The sequence below is a fragment of the Callorhinchus milii genome, unplaced genomic scaffold, assembly GCF_018977255.1.
Source record: "Callorhinchus milii isolate IMCB2004 unplaced genomic scaffold, IMCB_Cmil_1.0 Scaffold17, whole genome shotgun sequence".
In the NCBI taxonomy this organism is placed as follows: domain Eukaryota; kingdom Metazoa; phylum Chordata; class Chondrichthyes; order Chimaeriformes; family Callorhinchidae; genus Callorhinchus; species Callorhinchus milii.
In genome coordinates this window covers 14881836-14906255 of record NW_024704758.1, presented here as the reverse complement: position 1 = coordinate 14906255, position 24420 = coordinate 14881836, and the positions used below count along the sequence as shown (strand labels likewise).

At 45.1% G+C, this 24420-nt stretch overlaps 1 protein-coding gene across 6 annotated transcripts in view; it reads left to right on the top strand.

The window, feature by feature from the left end:
- Positions 1–1098: 1098 nt before the first annotated feature.
- Positions 1099–24420, top strand: part of mapk8ip1b (mitogen-activated protein kinase 8 interacting protein 1b) — a 41110-nt gene continuing 17788 nt past the window's right edge. For 3 of the 6 annotated variants that reach the window (XM_042341392.1, XM_042341393.1, XM_042341391.1), the window contains exons 1-2: positions 1099–1264; positions 18903–19008. In XM_042341392.1, the coding sequence (XP_042197326.1) occupies positions 1185–1264; positions 18903–19008 (186 nt within the window). In that variant the 5' untranslated portion in view covers positions 1099–1184. Of the gene's footprint in view, positions 1265–12994; positions 13336–16746; positions 16790–18902; positions 19009–24420 lie in introns of those variants that run through there. The other 3 variants (XM_042341397.1, XM_042341394.1, XM_042341395.1) reach the window with 2 other exon arrangements.

Genomic DNA, 24420 nt, shown 5'->3' with positions numbered 1-24420 from the left:
ATCCTCGCATTTGACACAGCGTCTCATCACGTCTTTGAGACGTCTCAAAGCACTTCACAGGATATACTGCAAAGTGAATTGACTGTGTATTTTGTGGGTGAAACTATACTATAATAAGGATTATTATTATTATTATCTGGATTCTGACACCTATAGCTGTGTGTGCTGTGGGGTGGGAGGAGACAGATGGAAAAATCTGTCTGCTCTGAGCTCAGCTTTCCACTCATTCACTGATTCTGTGAATTCCTCTGAGTAAAAGCACCTGATTTCACTCCAACCAAATAATAACTCTGTGGTGACTTTAGGTGGAGTGGAGTATAACTCGGCTGTGTGTGTGGCTGATTGTACACTGACTGCTCAGTGTGTGAATGAGTGGGAAAACCTGATTTGCTCTCATACACATCACTTAGACTGGAGGGGGTGAGAGGGGGAGAGGGAGGGAGTGTGTGGAGAGAGAGAGAGAGAGTGCACTGGAGCATTGCTAATGCAGATCACTGGGTGTGAGCAGCTCATGCAAAGGCACAGATAGAGGGGGGAGAGAGGAGAGGGGGAAGGAGGAAGGGAGGGAGAGAGGAGAGGGGGAGAGAGGAGAGGGGGAAGGAGGAAGGGAGGGAGAGAGGAGAGAGGAGAGGAAGGGAGGGAGAGAGGAGAGGGGAAGGAGGAAGGAGGGAGAGAGGAGAGGGGAAGGAGGAAGGGAGGGAGAGAGGAGAGGGGAAGGAGGGAGAGAGGGAGAGAGGAGAGGGGGAAGGAGGAGAGGAGAGGGGGAAGGAGGAAGGGGGGGAGAGGAGGAGAGGGGAAGGGAGGGAGGGAGAGAGAGGGAGGAGGGCTGCAGTCTATGAGATGAGATGATGGGTCCTGGTCTGAATGCACCTGTTTTCCACTGAAAACAAACCCCCTCCCCCACCCTCCCCCCACCCCCCATCACCCCCTCACCCCTCACCCCCCATCACACCCTCACCCACCCCCTCACCCCCCCTCACCCACCCCATCACCCACCCCATCACCCACCCATCACACCCTCACCCCCCCTCACCCCATCACCCCCCCTCACCCCCCCACACCCCCACCCACAGACAGACAGACAGACAGTGTCGCCCTGTGTGTCCCTCTCAGCACTGTCGGAGTGAGTGAAGTCCCTGAGATCTCCGCTCGGGGACCGGAGCAGTGAATGGATGTGATGGAGAATGGCGGATACTGAGCAGATGAGCTCTCCGGCACTGTCCCCCTTCCCGGGACTCCGCAACACATCGCCCAATGCCTTCAGGTACTGTGGAGCCATCACTGAGATCGGCTGCATTTTCATTATCGCTCTATCTATTTATTTCTCTCTCTATCTATGATCTCTGTGTGTGTGTGTGAGTGTGTGTGAGTGTGTGTGTGAGTGAGTGTGAGTGTGTGTGAGTGTGAGTGTGAGTGTGAGTGTGTGTGAGTGTGTGTGTGTGTGAGTGTGTGTGGGATCTCTCTGCTGCTGATGTACCGGAGAGCGAAGAGATACTTAGGTACCAAACGCCCATATCTACATCAGACATGTTCCCCCCTCCATCCCTCCCTCTCTCTCTCTCTCTCTCTCACTCCCTCCCTCCCTCTCTCCCTCTCTCCCTCTCTCCCTCTCCCTCTCCCTCCAACTGCTTTGTAATCCATATTTCTTGCCATTATTTCTGATAATGTAACCAGAAATATTACTGAAAATATTCTTCTCCCCGATTCACATTCTTAGCACCAACAGCAACACTGATCACAGCAATGCTCTGATGTAGGTGTGTGTGTTGTATGTATGTATGTGTGTGTTGTATGTGTGTGTGTGTGTTGTATGTATGTGTGTGTGTGTGTGTTGTGTGTGTGTGTGTGTTGTATGTGTGTGTGTGTTGTATGTGTGTGTGTGTTGTATGTGTGTGTGTGTTTGTATGTGTGTGTGTGTTGTATGTGTGTGTGTGTTGTATGTGTGTGTGTGTTGTATGTGTGTGTGTGTGGTGTGTGTGTGTGTGTTGTATGTGTGTGTGTTGTATGTGTGTGTGTTGTATGTGTGTGTGTTGTATGTGTGTGTGTTGTATGTGTGTGTGTTGTGTGTGTGTGTGTTGTGTGTGTGTGTGTGTGCTGTGTGTGTGTGTGTGTGTGCTGTGTGTGTGTGTGTGTGCTGTGTGTGTGTGTGTGCTGTGTGTGTGTGTGTGCTGTGTGTGTGTGTGTGTGTTGTGTGTGTGTGTGCTGTGTGTGTGTGTGTGTGTGTGTGTGTGTGTGTGTGTGGTGTGTGTGTGTGTGTGTGTTGTGTGTGTGGTAGTGAGTTCAGGGTGTGTACAGCTGCGAGTTGGTATTAAACCAGGAATCAATGCGGTGAGATGGAGAGATGAATTCTCACTCACCCTAAGAATAATGATCTTATTTGGAGAAACATACAATCCTCGATTTGCAGTATTATCAAACTCAGTTCCCCCAACACACACGAACTACACCGCCAATCCACTTCACAGTGTATTCTGTGAGGCGCTTTGAGACGTCTCGAAGACCTGATCAGGTGCTTTATCAAATGCAAGGATTATTATTATTATTCTTCTTCAGTGCATTGCACAGAGGGCTGGGCCTGTGAATTGTTGCCTGCGGATTTAAAGGCACCGCTTGCCTGAAGCGCCTCTTGTTCTGCCATCCGATCATTGTCTGTGTAACCTGAGCACCGATTGAATTAACGACTTGATTCAGGGAAGGGTCGTGCGTAGGCCCATAATATATTTACCTCTTAAAAGGCATCTGTGTGAACAGTGACTTCCCAGTGTCCCCACCCCCTAAAAGTGGTTTGATTCACCCCCAAAGGGACAATTGTTTTTTTAAAGGATATTTGGCAGTCAAGGGATAAATTGCACATTATTGCTTTTTGTTTGTTGTTGTGGTTTGTTTTGCCCACAAAACATATGGTCAATTCACTTTACAGTATATTCTGTGAAGTGCTTTGAGACGTCTCAAATGCACGATGAGGAGCTATATCAAATGCAAGGATTATTATTGTTTAAAATCTCTCTGTTTTCGGAAAAGATTTAGCATTAATATTGTATTTTTTAAAAATCAGGGCTTAGCTTCTTTAATAAAAAAAAGGGCTTGAGCGATGCTGTGTGCAGAAAGGATCTGCCTGAATTCTACTTAATACCGTGCACATTCCAGATTTGTGCATTGCAGTAAAAGCTGACAACCACCTGTAGGATACAAGTCCATCTATTGCCATTGATTGAACGAGTCTTAAAGACCACTTGGATACAGCAACCCCCTGAGGGTAAAGGGAGGAGATAGAAACCCATTGAGCTCAGATCATGGATCTAAGGATTATTGTTATTTTTATTATTATTACAATAACAACAACTTGTATTTATATAGCGCCCATCGTGTGGGGCAGGGTTTCTAATCGCTTAACAGTGGCGGAGCCTGATGCCGAGGGAGAAGGTGACTGTAAGCACGGTTGAAGAGAAAGGTCTTCGGTCGTGATCGAAATGAGGGAAAGGAGGGGGTAAGGTGGAGGGATTAGGGGAGGGAATTCCAAAGCTTCGGGGCCTAGTGCCTGATAGTGCGTTCAATTGAAGTTGGCCCGACCAGAGAGGACAGTTAATAGTAATAAAAACCTCTGGATTTGGGGGAGATTCATCAACATCTAAAAGACAAAACTGGGTTAATGTTTCAAGCTCTGACCCATCATTGTGCGCTTGTTACAGAGATCTGGATTCGCTTGTCGTTAATATTCTTGACAGGTTTACCTTACAGACCGTATCGTGCGTGCCAAAATACACGGAAATGTTCCAAGGTTCAGGGGTCCGGGCGATGCCCTGGGAAAGCCCATATTCCAGCTCTAGGGGATGCCGGAGGAAACCTGGAGCTCAGAGGTTAGAGCTCTCGCCTCGCAAACTAGAGGACCTGGGATGTGTGAAGGCCAAAGAAATACAAAACATGCTCTGGGACACTTCACTGTTTATGTTCTTTTGACCCTGTTTAGGACGAGGCTCGTCATTATCAGGAATATTCTCTATTTTGGCACAAGCCTTTCCTGGTCGTAAACCGGTTAAAAGGATTTGAAATTATCTTTTGTTTCCCTAAATTCATCGAAAACCGAGGAATAGTGAACAAAACCAGAAAGGGAGAGCACTGAAACACAGCCAACACCCTCAGGCAAACAATGCTCAATAGAAGCAAAAATAAAAACAAAGGCCGATTTTTTTTTTCTCTCTCTCTCTCCCTCTCTGGGATCCATTTGAGGCGATTATGCTGTTACTGGACCCAAGGGACATAGACTACTGAGGAAGGAAGGTATGATCAAAGGGCAGGCTCTTTAAAGAAAGAAATGATGGCGAATCCATCAGAGTGGGGTTGGAACGACAAATTATCTCTCCAAATCAGAGCAGTTTAAGAAGAGGTGCCTAAAAACCCTGGGATAGCTTAGGAGGCGGCCCCTTCAGCAGGAGAACCATGCCATTCGCAAAACAAACGGGTCAATTCTGGCTCTAGAAAGGTGGGCAATATTTATGTCATAATCCTTGCATTTGATGTAGGGCCTCATTACGTCTTCGAGACGTCTCAAAGCGCTTCACAGAATATACCGTAAGGTGAGTCGGCTGTATGTTTTGTGGGCCAAGACGCAGCAGCCAATTGCGCACAGCAGTGTGCCCGCAAACAGTGGTGGATTAAATGATCACAGCGGGCTGATTGACAGGAATTTTGTTCCTGTGTTCTTGCTTCATTATTTTTCCTAAGGCCTCTTCGTTTCCCACGCAGGCTTCTTGCCACATTCTTGGCCGAAGGGCCAACCCGTGACGGTGATGCCGGAGCTCAGTTGCCGCTTGAAGCAGCTGTCAGTGTCAGCTTAACTTCCCTTTTCCTGAAGCCACTTGACTGTTTTGCTTGTCTGTATCCACCCCACCGCCCCATCACCTTTCCCCCCGCCTGCAACAATCTACTGAGGTTGCCGCTTAGGGAAATAATAAGTTTGACCTCCATCTGTGTTCTAGGCCGTGTTGCGTTCACCCCAAAAGCCATCTCCAAGGCCCCAAATGCCACCATTCCCATAAATTCACCCCACGAAGCTTCACAAGGGATTTGAATCTCCCAGGTTGGTATTTGTAGCCCAGGCAGGTTGTCGGTTCAGCGGGAAGCACTTCACAGATACCACAGAAATAGTCGTTCTCTCCCTGCAGCGTGACCGCAGCTGATTATACAGGCAGCGTTGACAGAAAGGGGGTAGGTATACATTTAACCGGTTCATCGCTGCACATACTACAGTGCGTGGACGTCGTTGGTGCTGAAAGAGTTTCATTGACGTTGGAATTAAACTGCTGTGAAATTAATTCTAATAGAAACAGTTGAGTGGAATTCATCGAATTATTGAATAACAGCGAAGGCGTTTGCATGTCTCTGAGTCTGAGTGTGTGTGTGTGTGTGTGTTTGGGGAGGGGAAAGGGGGTAGAGTGTGGGAAATGGATACTGCATTTGTAAGCCGGTTTTTCCCTTGTGGGAGACGAGGGGGTTGGTTATCCAGACAGCTGGTGGGTTACCTGTGCATGACAGCTAATATCTCGATATCTCTATAACTGCTAATATCTCGATCACAAGATCCTCTGACTCGTTTTCAAGTGAGTCATGTCACCGACCATAAGTAAAAGAGAGAGTTTTGAGCGAGGGAAACTCTGGGCGACCGTAACAAAAACAATACCATGTGTGGATTCATTGTTTTTATTGGTTTCTTAATCAGTACATTCATAAATGGAGAAATAATCAGACTGGAGAGGACCAATGTCTTATCACAGCAGGCTGCAGGGTGTATATTGTACAGTAAAATAATAATAATTTGGTCACTCAATCCACGACTGTCTGTGTGCAATTGGCTACCGCCCACAAAATCAGTCAATTCACTTTACAGTGTATCCTGTGAAGCGCTTTGAGACACCTTGACGACGTGATAAGGGGTTATATCAATTGCAAGGATTATTATTATTATAATGAAAGCTGAGCTTAACGTTACATGATGTTAAACTCTCCAGCTGGGACATTTTACTCCCCACACATTTTTTTTTAAAAAAGTGGTCACTGTGTGAAAAATCATTACATTTACAATACAATATCTTATTAGATTTATTGTCAGTTTTTTTATATTGCCCTGTTCAATTTACGTCTGCCTTTACAGCTGAGATTCGAATTAGGGACAGTAGGTCCCACCCTATCTTATCTTGTTCCTCTCCCACCCACTACAGTCCTGTCCCCGTTATTGTCCAATTTCCTGACTATCCCGTTCCTTGGGATGTCCTCCCGAGATGAAAAGCTGCTGCATAAATATAACTTGTTGTTGTTGAAGTCAAGTGTGCTCCAGCTGAGATCAGACCAGCACCTTCTCTGGTCTGCCCCAACCTCGGCAGCACTTTTACCAAGCGAGGCACAGGGAGACGGATTTTCAATCACGGTCCAATATATATCAATTGAGTTAAAGCATTTATTAAACAATAGCGGAACTGACACAAGCAGTGACCCTCCCCCCTCCTCCACCTGCTCCCCCCGGGAGTAATCTCAGTACAGTCGCAGGGAGAGGAGAGCTGGCTATTATTTTGAAGGGCTGGTGGTGTTTAATGTGCGACGATGGCTTCATTTTTAACAGACGGCCTTTCTCACTTCTGCTAAAAATGGCAAATTGCATCAGTTGTTGAATCCCAAAGGTTGAGCGCTGTGCAGTGGGGGCTGATGGTGCTGTGAATATTTAAAGCAGCACAACATGCAAATTCCAGCAGCAGGCGATGTGGCTTTCCTCCGCAGCGGTCAGTTTACGTGCTCGCTATCCAAGATACAACAACTCCCAGTTACGACAGGCTTGCACATAAACTGCCGAATGCAACTCACTCATCACGTGGCTCTGTTAGGGTTTATTGCAGTATTGTCTCTCTCCTTTTGCTAATCTCTGTGGTTCTGTGATCTCCAATAATCGCTCCATTTTTTTGGTTCCCTCAGTCATAGAGGACAGCAGTAAAACATCTCCCGTTCTCACGAAGGGTCGTGGACCCGAAACGTTGACTCATTTTCCTTTCTCCATAGATGCTGCCTGACCTGCTGCGTGTCCCCAGCCACTTCTGTTTTTCTTTTCCCTTTCTCCCTGTTTTTTCTTTTGACAGACACGATGATGATAATAATAATAATAAGCAATAATACTCCTCGCATTTGATATCGCGCTTCATCATGTCTTTGAGATGTTTCAAAGCACTTCACAGAATATACCCTTAAAGTGAATTGACTGTATATTTTGTGGCCAATTGCGCACAGCAGCGTCCCACAAACAGTCATGGATTCAGTGACCAAATTATTATTAGTATTACTAATTTCATTTTTATTTTATTTTTAGAAAATGTCTTAGGTGTCAGCCTTGCTCAGTCTGTTCAGGTGGATGTTAAAGATCTCAGGGCACGATTCGAAAAGAGAAGGGAGTTTCTCTCTCATTCACTTTCTTGGCTGTCCGTGGTGTGTGTAAATTGCCTGCCGTGTTCACCTGCAAAAACACAGTCACTACACCTTTACAGTAAATCCCGCGAAGGGCTTTGGGACGTCCTCCCTGATGTGAAAAGCTCTACATCACATGCAAATGATTATCATTGTCGTTATTTAAAAAGAAAGCAACGCCAAAGAAAGTGGGGTCTGCCCACTCCTACCCACTCCCCCCCCCTCCCACCCAACTCCCCACACCACGAATAATCCTGCATTAAAATACAGAAGAGAGAGTCTCACATTATTGTTTCAGCATACCTCTCGTCGTGGGCTGTCATGGCTGCTCAGTGATTCAATGGGTCTCTACACTGAGTGGGTCCAGTTCTAAAACCGAATGCTTGGCAGCAGTACATTTGGTAACAACACAATGTCAGCTTTGTGGTGGTGAGTCAGCCTTCGCATGGTACAGCTGAGGAAGGGAAACCTCACTTCAGAAAGGAACAGTCATGTTTTTGTCCAACCTAAAGAGCTGCTGTAAACTCAAAACAAAAAGGCAAATGTTGTTCCAGCAGGACATCGAACGGGGTAAAATGCGAAACTCACTCGTTGTAAATTCCAGATTCTTTTCCCAGAAGGTGGGGTTTGTTCTGACTCTGGGCTGTTGTGGGGAGACTGAGAGATTGAAGACTTGTGTGTTTTGGCTTCAGTTTCATCCACCAAATATACAGTCAGTTCACTTTACAGTGTATCCTGTGAAGCGCTTTGAAACGTCACCAAGTCGTGATAAGACGCTGTATCAAATGCAAGGATTATTATTATTATAAGAGTTTGTGTGGGGATAAAATTACCGTCAGCATATTCTTCTAGTAAAAGTACAAAAAAAAAAGGCAGTTTAACCCTACAAGAAAGGCAGGTGATATGTACCCAAGGATTCAGATTATAATAGGTCATAAAGAAACATCCACTGTGATTGCTGAGGCTCGCCCATCTAGCAACCTGAACTCTGGTCTGTGACAGCCTTTATGATGGATTTATTTTTACGTGCCCTTGAACAGGCTGCTTCCCTCCAAGGAAGTTAACCTGTGATTTGTGTGGGTGTGTCCTCCCCCACCCCACCCAAGCCTTGTCCCAGGTCACTGCTGCAAAGACCTGGGACAAGGTTTTCCTTATTCACCAGATACAAAATTGCCCAATCAATTTATGGATTTTTGTGGGACGTTGCTGTGCACAAATTGCCTGAAGTGTTAGCCTTGCAAAATACACAGCACTTTACAGTGTATCTTATGAAGAGGCTTTGAGATATTCCTACCATCTAATAAGCCCTTACATCACATGCCAGGATTATAATATCACAGAATAACCACAACATGTCACCAGACAGTTTAAAGCTATGTCTGAACGATTCAATGATTTGTTTTTGGTTGGTGAGTTCGAGGGGGCGGTGGGGGTTGGGGAGGGGATTGCATTGGATTATCTGAACCCAACTGCCTTATTCACTTATCTCACAACTCATTATACGAGATGGAAATGAATACAGCAACCGTGAGCTCCTGGGGTTTGAGTCGAGGTGGAATGCAATATTTTTTTTCTTCATTTACCTCCAACCAATTTTCCACGTGACACTGGGAAATGAATATATAGTAACATCATTTCAGCACATTGCCTCCCTTGGCAATCTGCAGCAGACATTTCAATGGTTCAAAGGCAGCCGTGAGCTGGGGGCAGCTGCGAAGGAGGTCACTGTTGACAACCTCTGGACAACCACTGCTGCTTCTTAATAAGGTCTAAAAAGGCAGACAGCAAGTGAGCTGCATCCTGTGCTGTATTCCCGCTGGTTTAGCCGGGAGGAGCTTCCCAATCCTGCTCGAAATCACCGGGTTTTGGATTTGAGGCTTTGATTTGAAGTGAGATGTAGGTTTGATGCGGCTCGCCCAAGGATTGGGATCTCGTGACCGAAAGAACTTGCTTTTTCAATGTGCCTTCATCACGCCCGAACATCTCGAAAGTGCTTCACAAGTAATTACTGTCAAGAAAGCTACCAAGCATTTGCTGCATGCCTGTGGGAGATCGGTGATGAGGCTCCACTTTACCGTGTTTTTTATAAAGTAATTCAAGTAGTTACAGTCATATTTAATATTGCGTGTGTGTGTTAGTGGGGGGAAGGAGGGAGAGAGTGGGGGCGGGGAGGAGAGGAGAATGTGGGGAATCTTACATTTTTCTTTGAACTTTCTGATATTTAGATATCAAAATGGGGGAAAAAAAATAACATTTTATTTTCTCGTCACTGACTCACTTCACTTTGTCCACCTGCTGCAAAGTCCCCCGGCTCGGGGTCGTGCTCCACCACTGTCAAGCGCTCTGGGACCTCACCCTGCGTGAGGGACGCTATATAAATGGAAGTTGTTGTTGTTGACCTGGAGATGTCTGTGCATGAACACTGGCTTGGCTGGCCTGTCAGCACTTCGCTGCATCGGATGCCAGTTTTTACTGCATTGCCTTTGGAGTCCAATATCAATACAGCCTATTGCCTCCCTTCCCCAGGCCACAGAGTGGGTGTTGTGTTTGCATTGTGTTTCTCAAGGATGGAAGCAGTGTTGAATGCACTATTGGGTGAGTGTGATCATAAGGTAATAGACATAGGTTAAGAAGCTCTCTCCTGCTTAACAGGCATCAGATGTGGTGAAGCCCACTGTACGGTAACCTAGGTGTGACTGAGGAACAACTGCCTTGACAAGTTGAATGGTGTTTTTTTTTGTTCTAATGGTTGATAAAATCCTTGGCCTTTAAACACACACAAGCTCAACAGCGTGTAGCGGTGAGCGAGCCAGCTAGACACTGGTGCCTGCATGACATTACTGATGTTTCTGCTGGTATCAATGCCATTTAACACACACTATCTCTTTAATTGTTTATTGTATCATTGATCCACCCCAAGGGCAGACTGTAACAGTAAAGTGTTCAGTAATTAGTCTCATCCAAAAGGAAGGACAGGGAATGTCCCAAGCACCTCACCAGCAAATTACAGATTGGGATAAGTCTCGGGAAGGATAAAGCCATTTTGTTTTCGCAGCCGGGTGTCTGACACATGTGGAAACCCATCACCATTGCTCAAGAGTCTCCAAACCAAGCTGAGATTTCCAGGCATCCCACCTATACATGGAAATCCCAGAGACAGATTATTGAATGGAATGCGCTCTCTATCTCTCTCTCCCTGGAGGGATGCATCCTGCTTACCTAATTCCGGAGAGTATTAGGCGCAGGTTGGCAAGAGCCAAGGCTTGGGTGGGGGGAGCCCAGATACAGCACACAGAGGGAAGAATGACATTAAACTTTCACTTGTGCTAAAGTTAAGGTAGTGAGTGGTTTTGTTAACGCTGCAGGATATCAAGCAAAGTTATTTCTAGCAATTGGATTAGAACTTCTGAACTTTGCCTGGGATATTATTTGCCTTCAGTTTGAATCTAATTTAACCACCCCACCCTTTTCATTTGCTCCTTGGAAAGTTAACCTTCCCAAATCTTGTTGTTGTTTCTTACTAACCAAGTAATCGCAGTTGAAGAAGAAAATAATCTAAGTTACATTGATCCTGCCCGTGACTAATTCTATGACAGGTTTCAGATACTCTGCTTAATTGAGCAAATCCTATCACTTCTTATCCCACATACTACAGTAATGTAAAGTACATTGTAGTCTGACTGTTAGCTCTGCCCAGCAATGGACTTTGGCCATGGACCAAGAATTCATCGTCTGGTTCTACCATAAACTCTTCTTTTAATTCACTTCCCACCCATCAGTCTCCTGGCTGTCGGAGGGGGTGCTGGTGGGGGTTGATGGAGCTCAAATTTTGAATTTAATTCACTTTGCAGTGCAACCCATTGATGTTACCCTTCCAATATGCAGAATTGTGCTCTTACAGCTCCTGTAGTTGCTTTGAAAAAGGGGCAGAACAGCAATAATTCTCCTGTCCTCCCACAATGCCTATTATCTGCTTGGATCAGTTACTATCGTACAGTGCAGGACAAACAGAGCTGATAAAAAAAGTGATTATATCAGACGTTTAATAGATAACAACAATCCGATCAGTTTCTGAATCGTCTGTTTCGCTGACTGGCTGATAATTAACGTCCATTAAGGTTTGGCAAACAATTGTTGTTCCATCGAATGCCTTCCGATGGTAACACTTTATTTCCTTTGCCAGCCAACAGTTGACCCTCGAGTCTGGATCCACACTGTATTACATGCCTGGGTTTGCAGACCATTAGGGAAGGTTTTAATGGGGTTTAAAGGCAGAGAGGTCAAACCTGCTTTTATACCAGCCATCTGTACACCGCGACATTTAGTAGATATTTATTCTAGCTCTTAGTAAACTGATATTTCTCCTGAGAGTGCACATCCTAGAGTAGCTGTTTTCCTCCTGATTTGATTTCAATGTCTATAAAACAGTAAACAACATAGCTAATGGTTGACGACGGGGACCTCTGTGATCTGCAAAGTTTGGTTTGTGCTCCGCATGTTATAAAGATGAGAAAACGATATTTTAAAGGGCAAAGGCCTACATGGTTGTTGGAGTTGAAATGGCTCTAGTCCAACCAAATGTGCATGGAATTGTAGCTTGGTTTTCCTTAAAAAGAGGAGAGGAGAGAGCAGATGGACAGTGTGGTACACGTTCAATTCGTGGAGCCTGATCTCTGGGTCAGTTGGGAAGCTGCCTGTTCCTCTCTCTTCTTCCCACAGGCACCGTTCAGCCTGTTCCTGGGGGCTAACAGATAATTACTGACTGTTCATGCAGAACCTTTCCCTTCAGTGGGTGAAGCAGAGACCAAGAGAAAGTGGGATGGGTCAGAATAGCCTTTTCTTGCTCTGTATTTTACCATCTGATTCAAACATCCCAAGAGGCCCAACATTCTACTTGGTCTTAGCTTGCAAGACTATTTTGCTTTAAAATCTCAATCTGGCTGCTGCATTTCATCCTGTTTACCCTCAAATACACAGTCACTTTACAGTAAATCTTGTGAAGCGCTTTGAGACGTCTCAACGACACGATGATAAGGCATGATGATATCAAACACAAGTCTCGTTATTCCTTTAGTTCCTTCCTGCAATATGGACATTGAACAGGACAAAGCCGAATGTGTTTAACGTGACCAGAAATACAGAACAAGACGCCCCGTTACTCCTCCTCACCAGTGAATAAGGCGCAAGCCCTTTCAAAACGATGGCCCGGAATCTAACTTGGTAATATGGCAAAAGATTATGCAAACCAAATCCCCTGTGCTTTTTGTCAGACTTGCAACAGAGTGTACGTGGCGAGCGAGGTCACCTGCACAATGCGGTGGTGAACCGTGTGTGTGTGTGCGTTCATTGTTAGTCATCAGTCTGTAGTCGCGGAGACGAAGGCAGATTAACACAGCACTTGGCCATTGATTGGTGTAACTGAATCTCTTGGGCTGCAGATTGCAGAGGGAAGAGAGAGAGAGAGAAAAAAAAGCGTACAGAAAATGAAACGCATTGATTTAGAATCTAAATAATGAAGGAGGACAGGGAGGGAGGGAGGGAGGGGGTAGGGGGCGGAGGGGGGTTTGCGTAAGATGAAGGCGAGGCAGCATTTCCTGTTTCTGCTGGATATCTATCTATGTACAGTATATATAGCAGCTAATAGCTGACATCTTCATGGCACTGACTCTCTGCAGTGCAGGGCTAGTGCCCTGGGTGAGCAATGGATTAGATGTGCAGTGAATCTAAATGACACAGGCAGTGCCACTGAAGAAAGAGGACGTTACCGATGGCCATATGTATGTTGTGTTGGTTGAAGACAATTTGTGGGAACAGTGGGCACTAGATGATTGTTACCTCGGACATGGACTCTCACGAGGATGACAGCTGGCTGGAAGACCATTGGGAAGAATGGTAGGAAAACTGTGCAATCAGAAGCGGGAATGGATTACAGATCGAGGGTAGTTTGTTTGCTTGCAGCAGCTGGTTTTACTTTCACTCTCTTTTGTTCAGGAAGAGCGAGCAAAAGAGGCTTAAGGATTTAGGTTTGGTGCTTTCTTTGCAATTTGCTGACAAAATGCTTGTTTAAATATTGCTTGAAGGACAAAGCGCATTGTGTTACATTGGAGTGTTGTTTGAGAAGCGTTGCCATAGCTGGTTCATTCGTATTTTCCTGCAATTGCCGCTTATTTATTCCATTGCAGATAGCAAGGATCTGCCTTTAGAAATTACCAGGTGCTCAGTGCCTTGGGACGTCCTCCCAATGTGAAAGCCGCTATACAAATGTGATTTGTTGTTGTTTGTTGCTGTTGATGGGCTGACACCCTTTGTTTTCTATTTTAATCATTCTTTAAAGATTTCATTTCGTTTTTGGTTCCTGCGGAGGGAGGGAGGGAGGGAGGGAGAGGGAGGTGGGGGAGAAAATCCCCTTTAATTTCATTGATATCTTGACGTGCTTTGAGCTAGAGCTTTCATTATTAATTCAAGAGTCATAAGAATGTTTACAGCTTTGAAATAGATTCTAAGTAAAAACCAGCTGTTACGAATCCATACACTTCATCTCGCAACTTGTTTAGTCTTTATTAAAATGAATGACTATGTAACCTGAGTGAGGATCCATTCAGCTATTGATGGGTTTGACTATTTTCACCGAATGCCTCAGATAGGGTCAGACGACCAATCTACACAAAGCTTCCGGAGCACTAGAACCTGGGCAGTGTTTTGGGGGCGACTTCTTATTAAATGGTGCATCGAAAGCCATATTAACTTATTTATCCTGGTCAACAAATATCCCCCGGGTAAAAGTGGTCACTCACTCACTCACTCACTCACTCAATTGGATGGCGCTTTTGCCTTCAAAACACACAGCCACTAAACTCGACAGTAATTGCTGTGAAATGCTTTGAGATGTTTTGAGGACAAAATGAGGTACCATGTCAAATGCAAGGATCGTTATTTATTTTTATTTCTAGCTTGGGTCAAAACCTGTGTTACTGATGCTGCAACTCTACCTCTCGCTCAGACTCTTTCCTCTATCTTTCTGTGGTTCCCTATTCACTTTTCTCCTTCCTTTGCCATCTCTCTCTTTCCCTCTCTCGCACACATCGCTTATCTCGGTCTCTCTCCCGTCTCTAGTTGTTTTTCAATCTGTGCCAAGCAATTCAGCGCATCTGTAATTCTCTTCCCCTCGAATCGAGTTAACGTTTCACTTCCTACAACTTTCTTGGAACTTGTGCTGTTCTACAAAGATCAATGTCCTAATGAGATCGCCCTTAAATCTGACTCTTCACTTCAGTCCATTATTTGGAAAGAATCGCCATCAATCAAACAGCGATCAAGTGTAATGAACAAGACACATTACGGGGTGCATTGAATACACCGCTTTCTCTGTCGAACTTCTGTAAGCAAAACCGTGAAGCAGTGAATCTCTCTCCCCTCTGAGCCTAAACAGTTCTGAAAACAGAAATGCTCTATTATCGTTAGCAGCTCTAGTTTATTTTGCTGTAATGAAAGGGGCTTCTCCTTCTTTCTGCCTGTTTCTTAATGTTGCAGGGAAACGTTCCTTGAATCAATCGTTCATCCACGTCCGGTTTCATTGGTTCCTCAGCCCAGAGAGGATCTTCTCTTTTAAAGCTCTCCTCAGTCCTGTTTCTGTCTACCTCTGTGACCTTCTCAAACCATACCAACCTACCCGCTCCCTCTGCTTGGCGGGCACTGATCTGCTCCACTTCCCCCGACCTGCACGCTCCACCATCGTCTGTTGGGCTCTCAGCCTCTCTCTGTCCACCCTCTGGAACTCCATTCATCAATATCTTGGCCCGAACCCTCTCCCTTGCCTCCTTCAAGGTCCTTCTCAAGGACCTTCCTCTTTGACCATGTCTGTTGCCCTCCAACTCTCTTGGGTGCAAAGCCCTGACTGTCCAGTCCCTTGGGATGTCCTCCCAATGTGGAAGTTGTTATGTAATTTGTTTTTGTTATGAAGCACTGCTAACACACTTCAAATATTGGGGAAGACATCTTTGGCTCTTAAATCAAGAGTGAATGAGAGACCTTCATGTTCTGAGGCAACGTGATAAGGGACTAGATCAAGTGCCAGGAAATTAGAATCTTACAGCTATTGCATAATAGATCCTGACTGGCTTCCTGTGGAGGTTATGAAACAATTCCTAAAAAATCACTAGGTAATAAAATTCCCAGTGTTGAGGGTTGTTGACACGATTCCTGCAAAGGTCGACAACTTTTCCAAAGCAGTTCGGAGGCTGACAGTTCATCAATGATTCGCGAAGAGGCTTTCAGCAAAACATGTTGTTGACAAGTAAAAGATGTCCCAAAAGAGAGAGAAAGACCCAAAGTGGGTTAGAGGAGAGCTGACTGCGATTTCATCTGGTGAAACATGCACCTGATGCCGTCCTTGGCCTCAGTGATTCCAGTGAGTGTTGCCATATTGTTGTAACTCAAACCCACGTTTAGATATCACAGTCTGGTCTTATCGTACGACGTGCATTTCGATAATATGTACCCGACTGCTTTCAAGCTTTGAAATACAGCAAATCCTTGTTTGTGCTAAGACTGGCTGTGTTAGCTTGTGTTGAAAGGTCTTTTTACTTGATGTCCAGTCGGACATCATTGCCCTTGTATCTCAACAGATGCTCTTCCAGTTCAAAGTCCACAGGGCTATTGTAATCCTGGAAGAGGAGGGGAGATGATTTTCCATCAGTATGGCTGAAGGTGGCATGGAAATCAATGCAAGGAAATTCCCACAAGGAGCAGAGCCTGGTTCGGAGAGTCCGATAGATGAAGACGATCGCAGTTTACCCAATGAAGACGTCTTCCACACGACAAAGACCAGGACACAGCAACCTGGTGTGCAGAAGGCTTCTCCTTCCATCCTTTCACTTCAGTCCCGGTCGGTGTAGAAAACAATCAACTCCACACGTCAAGTGGATTGTGCCTTCGACTGTGCCTTCAGCTCCCCTCTCGACTCTCTACCCCCTCCTCGCTCCCTCCCTTCCCTCCCCTCACCCTGACCATTTCCCCCCAATGCTCGGGTCCTGACCCAACTGTACAGCGCCTTGGGACGTCCACCCGACGTGAAAGGCGCTCTATAAATGGAATCTTGTTGTTGTTGTTGCCTTCTACAGAACGTGTGCCAATATTTCAGAGACTGCTTGTATTTCTGCTGCGTGTGATGAGGACACTTGAGTTCACGATCAGTCCTTCTTTCCGTCCATGATCCCAAACTTCAGCTGATGCCCACCCAAAGTACAATGGGGGCATCAAGTAATATCACTGTGGCTAATAGTCCACTCCATCCCGAGGGTCACTGTGTGAAGGATGGCCCTTGGTGGATGCCTTGTGATATAGAGATGTATGTAATTCCATAATTCTAGCCGTGTTGTGCTTCTCCGTGCTGTATCATGTTACAAAGCACTGTATTGTCAACAATGCATACAAGAGTCATTGGATCGTGACTACCAATGCTAACATCTAATTTGTTTTGGGGCTGTAAGTGAGCAGGGTTTAAGGTGGTCAAACAGCGAGAGGATTTAAGAGGAAAAGGAGACTCGTTCCAATCATTGGTTTGAAACCTCTCCTCCTAATGGAAGTGCAAGGAGGAACTTCAGTCAAGCAGCTCTCTTTAATCCTTGCACTTTGCCTGTGAGAGAGTAGCGGCCCCAGCCCTAGCTCTGGCTGAGATATGATTGTTACAAAAAGTCCTGTAGCTCAGTGGTTAGAGCACTCGCCTCACAAGCGAAAGATCTGAGTTTGATTCCCGGGCAGGACAAACGTTGGGCAAGTTTCCTTACTCCACACGCCTCTGTTTACCAACAGTCAGTAGGAACCCGGTTGTCAGTCGATTGGCGGATCTCTTTTCCGGCGGGTAATAATCCCTTCAAAAATAAATAAAAATAATAATTTGGTCACTCAATCCATGATTGTTTGTGGGACGCTGCTGAACGTAATTGGCTGTTGTGTTTCAACCACAAAATATGCAGTCAATTCACTTTACAATACATCCTGTGAAGTGCTTTGAGATGTCTCGAAGATGTGATAAGGCGCTGTATCAAATGTAAGGATTATTATTGTGAAGTGCTCACGGTAGCAGGCAAGGTTGACGGAGTTCAGGTGATTGTACTGTGTCATGCCCTGTTATCTATTGCCAGGCACCACGAGAACTGTAATCCTATTGTTGCAGATCATGTTGTTTTTTAAATAGCAGATGCAATCAAAGCTCAGACCAACAATAGATGTTCCTAGTCGATTTTCTACATCCACCTGGGAAGGTCAGAAACATTAAACAAAAAGACCGGATGCAAGGAAACAATATTACATTTATTGCAATACTGAGAAAACTCCAAGCGCAATATTCCAATATCTGAGTCAACTTCTGTTCACCATCCTCCCTCCCTCTCCATTAAAGTGAATCAGCATCCAGGCATAAAACAGACCCCAATGATTCTTCTGTTCGTTGCTTGGTGCAGTAATACTCTACCAGCTCCTTCAAGCAAATCACATGGTGTGAAATGAAATGGGGAGTCCTGCAACTTAGTGGTTAGAGCACTCGCCTCGCCAGCGAGAGGACCTGGGTTCGATTCCCGGGCAGGGCGAAATGTTGGGCAAGTTTCCTTACTCCACACGCCTCTGTTTACCGGCAGTAAGTAGGAACCTGTTTATTAGTCGATTGGTGGATCGCTTTTCCAGGGGTAATAATCCCTTTTTTTAAAAAAATAACAATAATTTGGACACTCAATCCATGACAGTTTGTGGGACACTGCTGTGCGCAATTGGCTGCCAGGTTTTGCCCACAAAATATAGTGTCAATTCACTTTACAGTATATTCTGTGAAGCGCTTTGAGACGTCTTGAAGACGTGATAAGGCGCTGTATCAAATGCAAGGATTATTATTATGTTTATAATGTTTAGCAATTGCAGTTCTTGATGAGTTCTTCTATACTAACAGTTCACTTGAGTTTTGCCCAGGGCCTGGGGTGGGAAGACTGGGTCAAGTTGTGATGATTTATCGTGTGAATAGTTTATAACTAGTTTGTATTTGAGTCCAGGTTGCTCTGCTATCAACAAGGGTAAGATATTATACAGTTAATGTTCAGACAGTTTGTCACAGTGAAAAAGGACACGTGTGTGTGTGTGTGTGTATCTGGGATATTCGCAAACCACATTTGCTGCGGTTACTTGTCTGTTCACACATTCTTCATTGTTCAATTTCTTCAAAGGACCATTAGCCATTAACCAGTCAACTCTCACTGAATGACGCCCTTTCCTGTGTGCTTTGCTGTCGAGTACAAATAAATTCAGAGTTCTGGCAGTTTCAACCCAGCTCCCACGTAGCAGAGGGAATCAGTATAAATAAATTTAGCCAACCATCGAGTTTGAGGAATGCGAGGCGAGAGACCGAGATGTTGTGCTGAGGCTGGGTTTGATATTCCAGTAACTGGACCTTGTTGTGCCCTGTGTTACTGCAGGTTAACCCACGACATAAGCCTGGAGGAGTTTGAAGATGAAGACCTGTCAGAGATAACAGATGAATGCGGGATAAGTCTGCACTGTAAGGATGGCCTGGCCATGAGGGTAAGCGATTCTGACCCGCGGGGGGGTGGGGGGCAGTGTAATTGCCGCTACATGCCTAACGCTTGTTGAGATGATATCAATGGTGAACTCAGAGAAACCAACAGTCAGTGAGTGGCTTTTTTTTTCCCGAGGTCTTCAGCTCCCAGATTTTCTCCTGTCCCGGCCATTACTGGAGCCCGGTGGGGAGGTAAATCAATTTGCTACGTTTGCTCAGGATGTGGCTGTCAGCGCTGGGAGTGCATGGCTGCTGGTCTAATGAAGATATGTCTCGTAAAACAACTGTATCCCCTAATGTTCATTAATAATTCAGGTGTTTGCGTGGAATATTAAGGAGATTGTAACAAAGCAATGGGCATTGTCTGAAACTCCAATAGAGATGATTATTAAGGAGAAAATCGAATTAAACTAAGCAGATATAGTCTGTATTTAAGGAACTATGGAGCTTTGCGAGCGGTGTTTAACCATGATTGGATTTCATTAAAGTCCGTTACTAAGGCACTTGATACCCTCTCAGTGAGGTTGAGAGCTCGGAGGGAGAGGTCTCATGTGGGAGCAGGGCATGTGTTTTGCTCTGTAGCAGCGCAGACAGGAGAGAGGACGGAGACATTGGAGGAGAGAAGATACTGCCACGAGGAACATTGATTTGACCTTGAGCAAACCCCAGCGTTTACCGCAGACTCGCTGACGTGTGTCACCTATTGAGTGAACTGCCTGGGATAATAATAATAATTAATAATAATCCTTGCATTTGATACAGCACCTAATCACGTCTTCGAGACATCTCAAAGCGCTTCACAGAATAGACTGTAAAGTGAATTGACTATGTTTTGTGGGCAAAACGCGGCAGCCAATTGCACACAGCAGCGTCCCACAAAAGTCGTGGATTGAGTGACTGAATTATTATTAGTATTATTGCCGTGACGTGCATGCAAACTCCTTCTCTACTTCATGCTGTTTATGCAAATCACAAACCATAGCCTGAGGGGACTCTCAGTATGTAAAATGGAGCCATGTTAATGTGGATGGATGTATTGCATGCGATATCGAAGATAGTGCGGAACTAGAAAACAGTAAAATAATTTTGTCTGTAACATTTGCATCGATGTATTCACTAGGAAGTAACAAACGGGGTTGTCACTTGAAGGTCAAACAATGGCTACTTGTGCGATTGACTGAACCGTGGCCATTTGCCCTTCGAAGGCATTTTAATCGAAAAATTCTAATAGAGAGATAAATCCTCCAGATAAAAAAAAAAATGGGTCACCGACTTCGTGGGCTGTTTAATGGGCCATCGCTGCGTGAAAAATTGGCTATCCCCGGCTCGCTTACAAATACACGGTCACTGCATTCGAAAGTGAACCCTCCGAAGAGCTTTCCCGTCGACGGGATAAGGCGCTGATTCGAATGCAAAGATTATTATCATTCCCAAACGCACCGGTTCCCAACAGGCGAGTTCGGGGCGACCTCCTGTGGCTCGGACACGTCACTGCAGCCTTCGCATCAAGATCGGGGGGGGGGGTGGGGGTTGGGGGGGGAAACGGGCGGCGCGAACGCTGAAGCTCCTTTGGCGACGGCTGACTTTCCGCAGCGGAAAAGCCTTCCACCTTATGTTTTCCCGTCGCCCATCGCGTCTTCTTTCCGTTCTCCGTGAGGTTCGGGTTCCCGTTTCGCCCGCGAGTCGCTTTCTCTCTTAACGGTGGCCGCCGAGACCCCCCCTCGAGAGGGCTTCAGATGTTCGATAATCCCTCCTCTGACAGGGGAGGCTGGCACTCTGAGCTTGTGCTGGTTTTCAAAGCAAATGAAGAGATGGCAATGCAATGTAGTGACACAAGATGTTTTGTCAGTATTTAGAAAAACAAACATTGGCTTCTGTACGAGTGAAAAAGGCCAACATGAAATTAACGGGAAAACTGTTAGAGAATCACACGGATGTGTGACTGCTTTAATAGTGTTGGTGTTTCATAGGAAAGAAGGACTCTTGGAGCTATTCATTCAGAAAGGTCCTGTTTTAATCCCAGTGGAACAGACACGGAATGCCGGCCTCTCTCTGTGAATTCACAACCTGTACTATGTTTAATTTTCCTTCAGTGCGTTATCACATTGGGAGCAGCGATAATTAACACCGTCGGAGGAAAGCAGTTCATATGGTTGGGTGGACATGCATTACATACGCAGACCTGTGTGCTTAACATCGGTTCCAAAGCAGTTGCAACGCTGTTAATTATTTAGGAAAAGTTACTGTTAAATTAATGATGATTCATTTAATGTCCACAATACCCAGCACTTTAGGCACCGATAAACCTTCGAAACCCATCACATTTTATGGAAATTATTTGAAACGGTGGCTTCGGAAATGCCAACACATCGCACTTACCAGACATCACTGACAATTCAGGACTTATGTTCAAGACAAGTCAATATCAATGTTTCTGGCTGATCATTTTTTTTCCCCAACTCCTGTCCTGGATCTCTTAGCACTGATTGCCATGTTTCTCAAGAGTAAATTCACACTCGAGCACCTTTTGCCTTCATGTCCACATTTCTACTTATCTTATAGACATTTCTGTACTTCTGTACTGTGCAGAGTATTTCCATGTTCTAGAAGATTGACTGAAGTCAGACACTACGTGGCATTGAAGACCAATACTTACATTCACAGGTGAACCAACCAGGTTCAGTTCATTACAATTCCTGTCTTTTATTTTGTGCCTTATTATGGTCAATGTTTCACCCACAAAACTCACAGTCACTACACTTTACAGTATATCCTGTGAAGCGCTTTGAGACGTCTCGAAGATGTGATAAGGCGCTAAATCAAATGCAAGGATTATTATTAATGTTCGTTGCTGTTACATTGCTTAGTGATGATGGCGTGTCGTGTTAATGCTGCCAATAAAATGGTTCAAATTCTGCTGCAAAGAGTCAGTCACATCTCGGCTGATAATTGGAACTCGTGGTGTTCTCGCTCGAGCGGTTTCATGGCAGAGATTGATTTGAGTCCAGTTCCTGGCTATTAGCTAGTGGCAGAACACAGCGCTGCTTATTCTAGAAATCCCATTTTACACTGAGTGGTGAAATGCTGAGGAAGGCAAAGTGTCATCTGGGGATCAAAGGGTCATTTGACTGTCTCTGAGACTACGTTTTGATCCAGTCGGTTGCACGGCTCCTACTTATTTTGACAGTTTTTTTTGTGTGGGCTTAATGTTTTTCACTCAAAGAGTTCTAGGGCTGTGGAATGTCCTGCCAAGGAGGACACAGAGTCGGTTGTGGATTTGAAGAGGGAAGTAGACAGGTCTATGAAAGATGGAGGCTTGAAGGGGTGTGGGGATAAGGCAGGACAGTAATTTTCTGTGAAAACAAATGATATTTTCTTCCCATTTCCTGTATTAATTCGCTGGATTGGATCCACCCACTAAAACCTCCAGTTTACAGTCGAGAGGAAGTGAATGCACTTCTGGAAAGTCATTAAACAAACCACTGAGAGCATTTCCCTTCATCTCAGTGAGTAATGGCTCCATACATATCGTAAAGCTGCCTTATTGTGTGGCCAGGGCCGAAGGAACGAGCTAGCTCTGAAATCTTCTGTAGTTTTACAGGCGTTTGGTTCTGAACGTATGCACTGCTCCTCTACACCCATCTGCATAGAATATTACAGCACAGAATGAGGCCCTTTGGCCCGTGGTGCCTGTGATGGCTCTTTGAAAGAGTTACCCGACTAGTCCCACTCCCCCGCTCTTACCTTCCCCCATAGCCCTACACATTTACAGAATCATAATTAACATAGAAGCTTGCTGTATTGCACCAAGTTGCTCATGTGCAATCCAACTAATTAAGTTTGGTTGGGAGCCAAATGTTCCAATGCGTTAATGAGAAGTTGGAGTGATGGAATATCTGCCCAATCTCATGAGTCTATAACACCACCGATGTTTTCAACAGAAACGTGAGGCTGTTAAAAGCCTCTTAGTCTATGATCTAAGACAGTAGTTAACATCAGCAACACTTGCTCACCATTAACATATAATGGGCCTCAGGACTGGGAGATGGTTGCATCAAGAAAATAAAGGTTTGAAGCACTAATTTCCTGCTGGAGATTTTACCAGGGCCAGAACATTACACAAACTCACATGATCCCTCTGATAAAATCTTATGATTGTATCTCTGATAATCCTCAGTCGACGACTGTTGTCCACACAACAACAAATGACACACATATCTTTATAGCTCAGATTCCCTCGAAGGAGAGGATTTAGAAACCAAAACAGATGGGGGGGGTGGAGAGTGAGAAGGCAACAAATGTTATTTATAATTTTGGACTGTGTGCATGCCAAAGAGATTGAGAAATAATATTCAGTAGTTCCAAACATTGCAATGTAAGACCTTCCAGGGGTGAGGGGGGGAAAGAAAAACAATGGATTTCCTACTCCTGTGCCAGACGCACTCGATGGTTTTTAGAGGCAAAATTACTCCCTGCGATTTCAATACAAGTTGCAAGACGGCTTGAAAAGTGCACAGAAAATTCATCAATTAAATAGATTGGTTTATGAGACGGTAAGGAGAAAAGGGCATTGAGCTTACTCAATCATCCACATCTCATCTGTATCTTCTCCCGGCCTCAGCACGCAGCACAAACCCTTGTTACTTAGGCAATTTAACCTTCAGCCGAGTCGGTTTCTACCAGGTTTCAGCCTTCCCCACCGCAAACCTAAATGTTCAAGTGATCGCTTTTCAGTGTAAGGCGTCAGCCTGGCTCAGTCGGGAGCATTTTATTTGGGGGGATTGTCGGCCGGGACACCGGGAGAGAGAAACTCCCTTCCCTTTTCGAAAGGAGCCCGTGGGCGGACTTTAACGTCCACCTGAACAGGCAGTGAAGCTCTTGGCAAATTTGTTTTTTTNAACATAAAAGGGTTAAATACAAAAGATGTATTTTGCTGCCTGGAGGATGGTGCGCAATGGTGTGTGATGTGGCTTTGAGACCAAAAACTGCAGAACAGGACTCCCATTGAGATATGAAGCATATTAAAATGAATGTAATTTCCGTGACAAATTGCATTGTGCTGTCGACGCAAACACTTACAGCTTCTGCCAATACAGTGGAAGATTTCCATTGCCACTCGATCAGGCGTAATTCTGATTTGTGCAGCATTATTCTCGTCTGGACAATACTAAGTCTTTAATCAGTTTACAATCTATAAATAACATTCTGACTGCTTGTAGACTGCATTAGCACACTTCACCTGCAGGCAGTGCAGAATTAGAAGTGTTATGGCCTCAATGGGAAGGGGCATCTGAGATTAAACCCTCACTCTTCCTTCTCAGATGTATCGAGCGCAGTCTTAGATCTGTGATGATAATGTGTTGCCTAAAAGACTGGTGGAAGCTGATCCGATAACAGTTTTAAGAGAGAAGTAGATA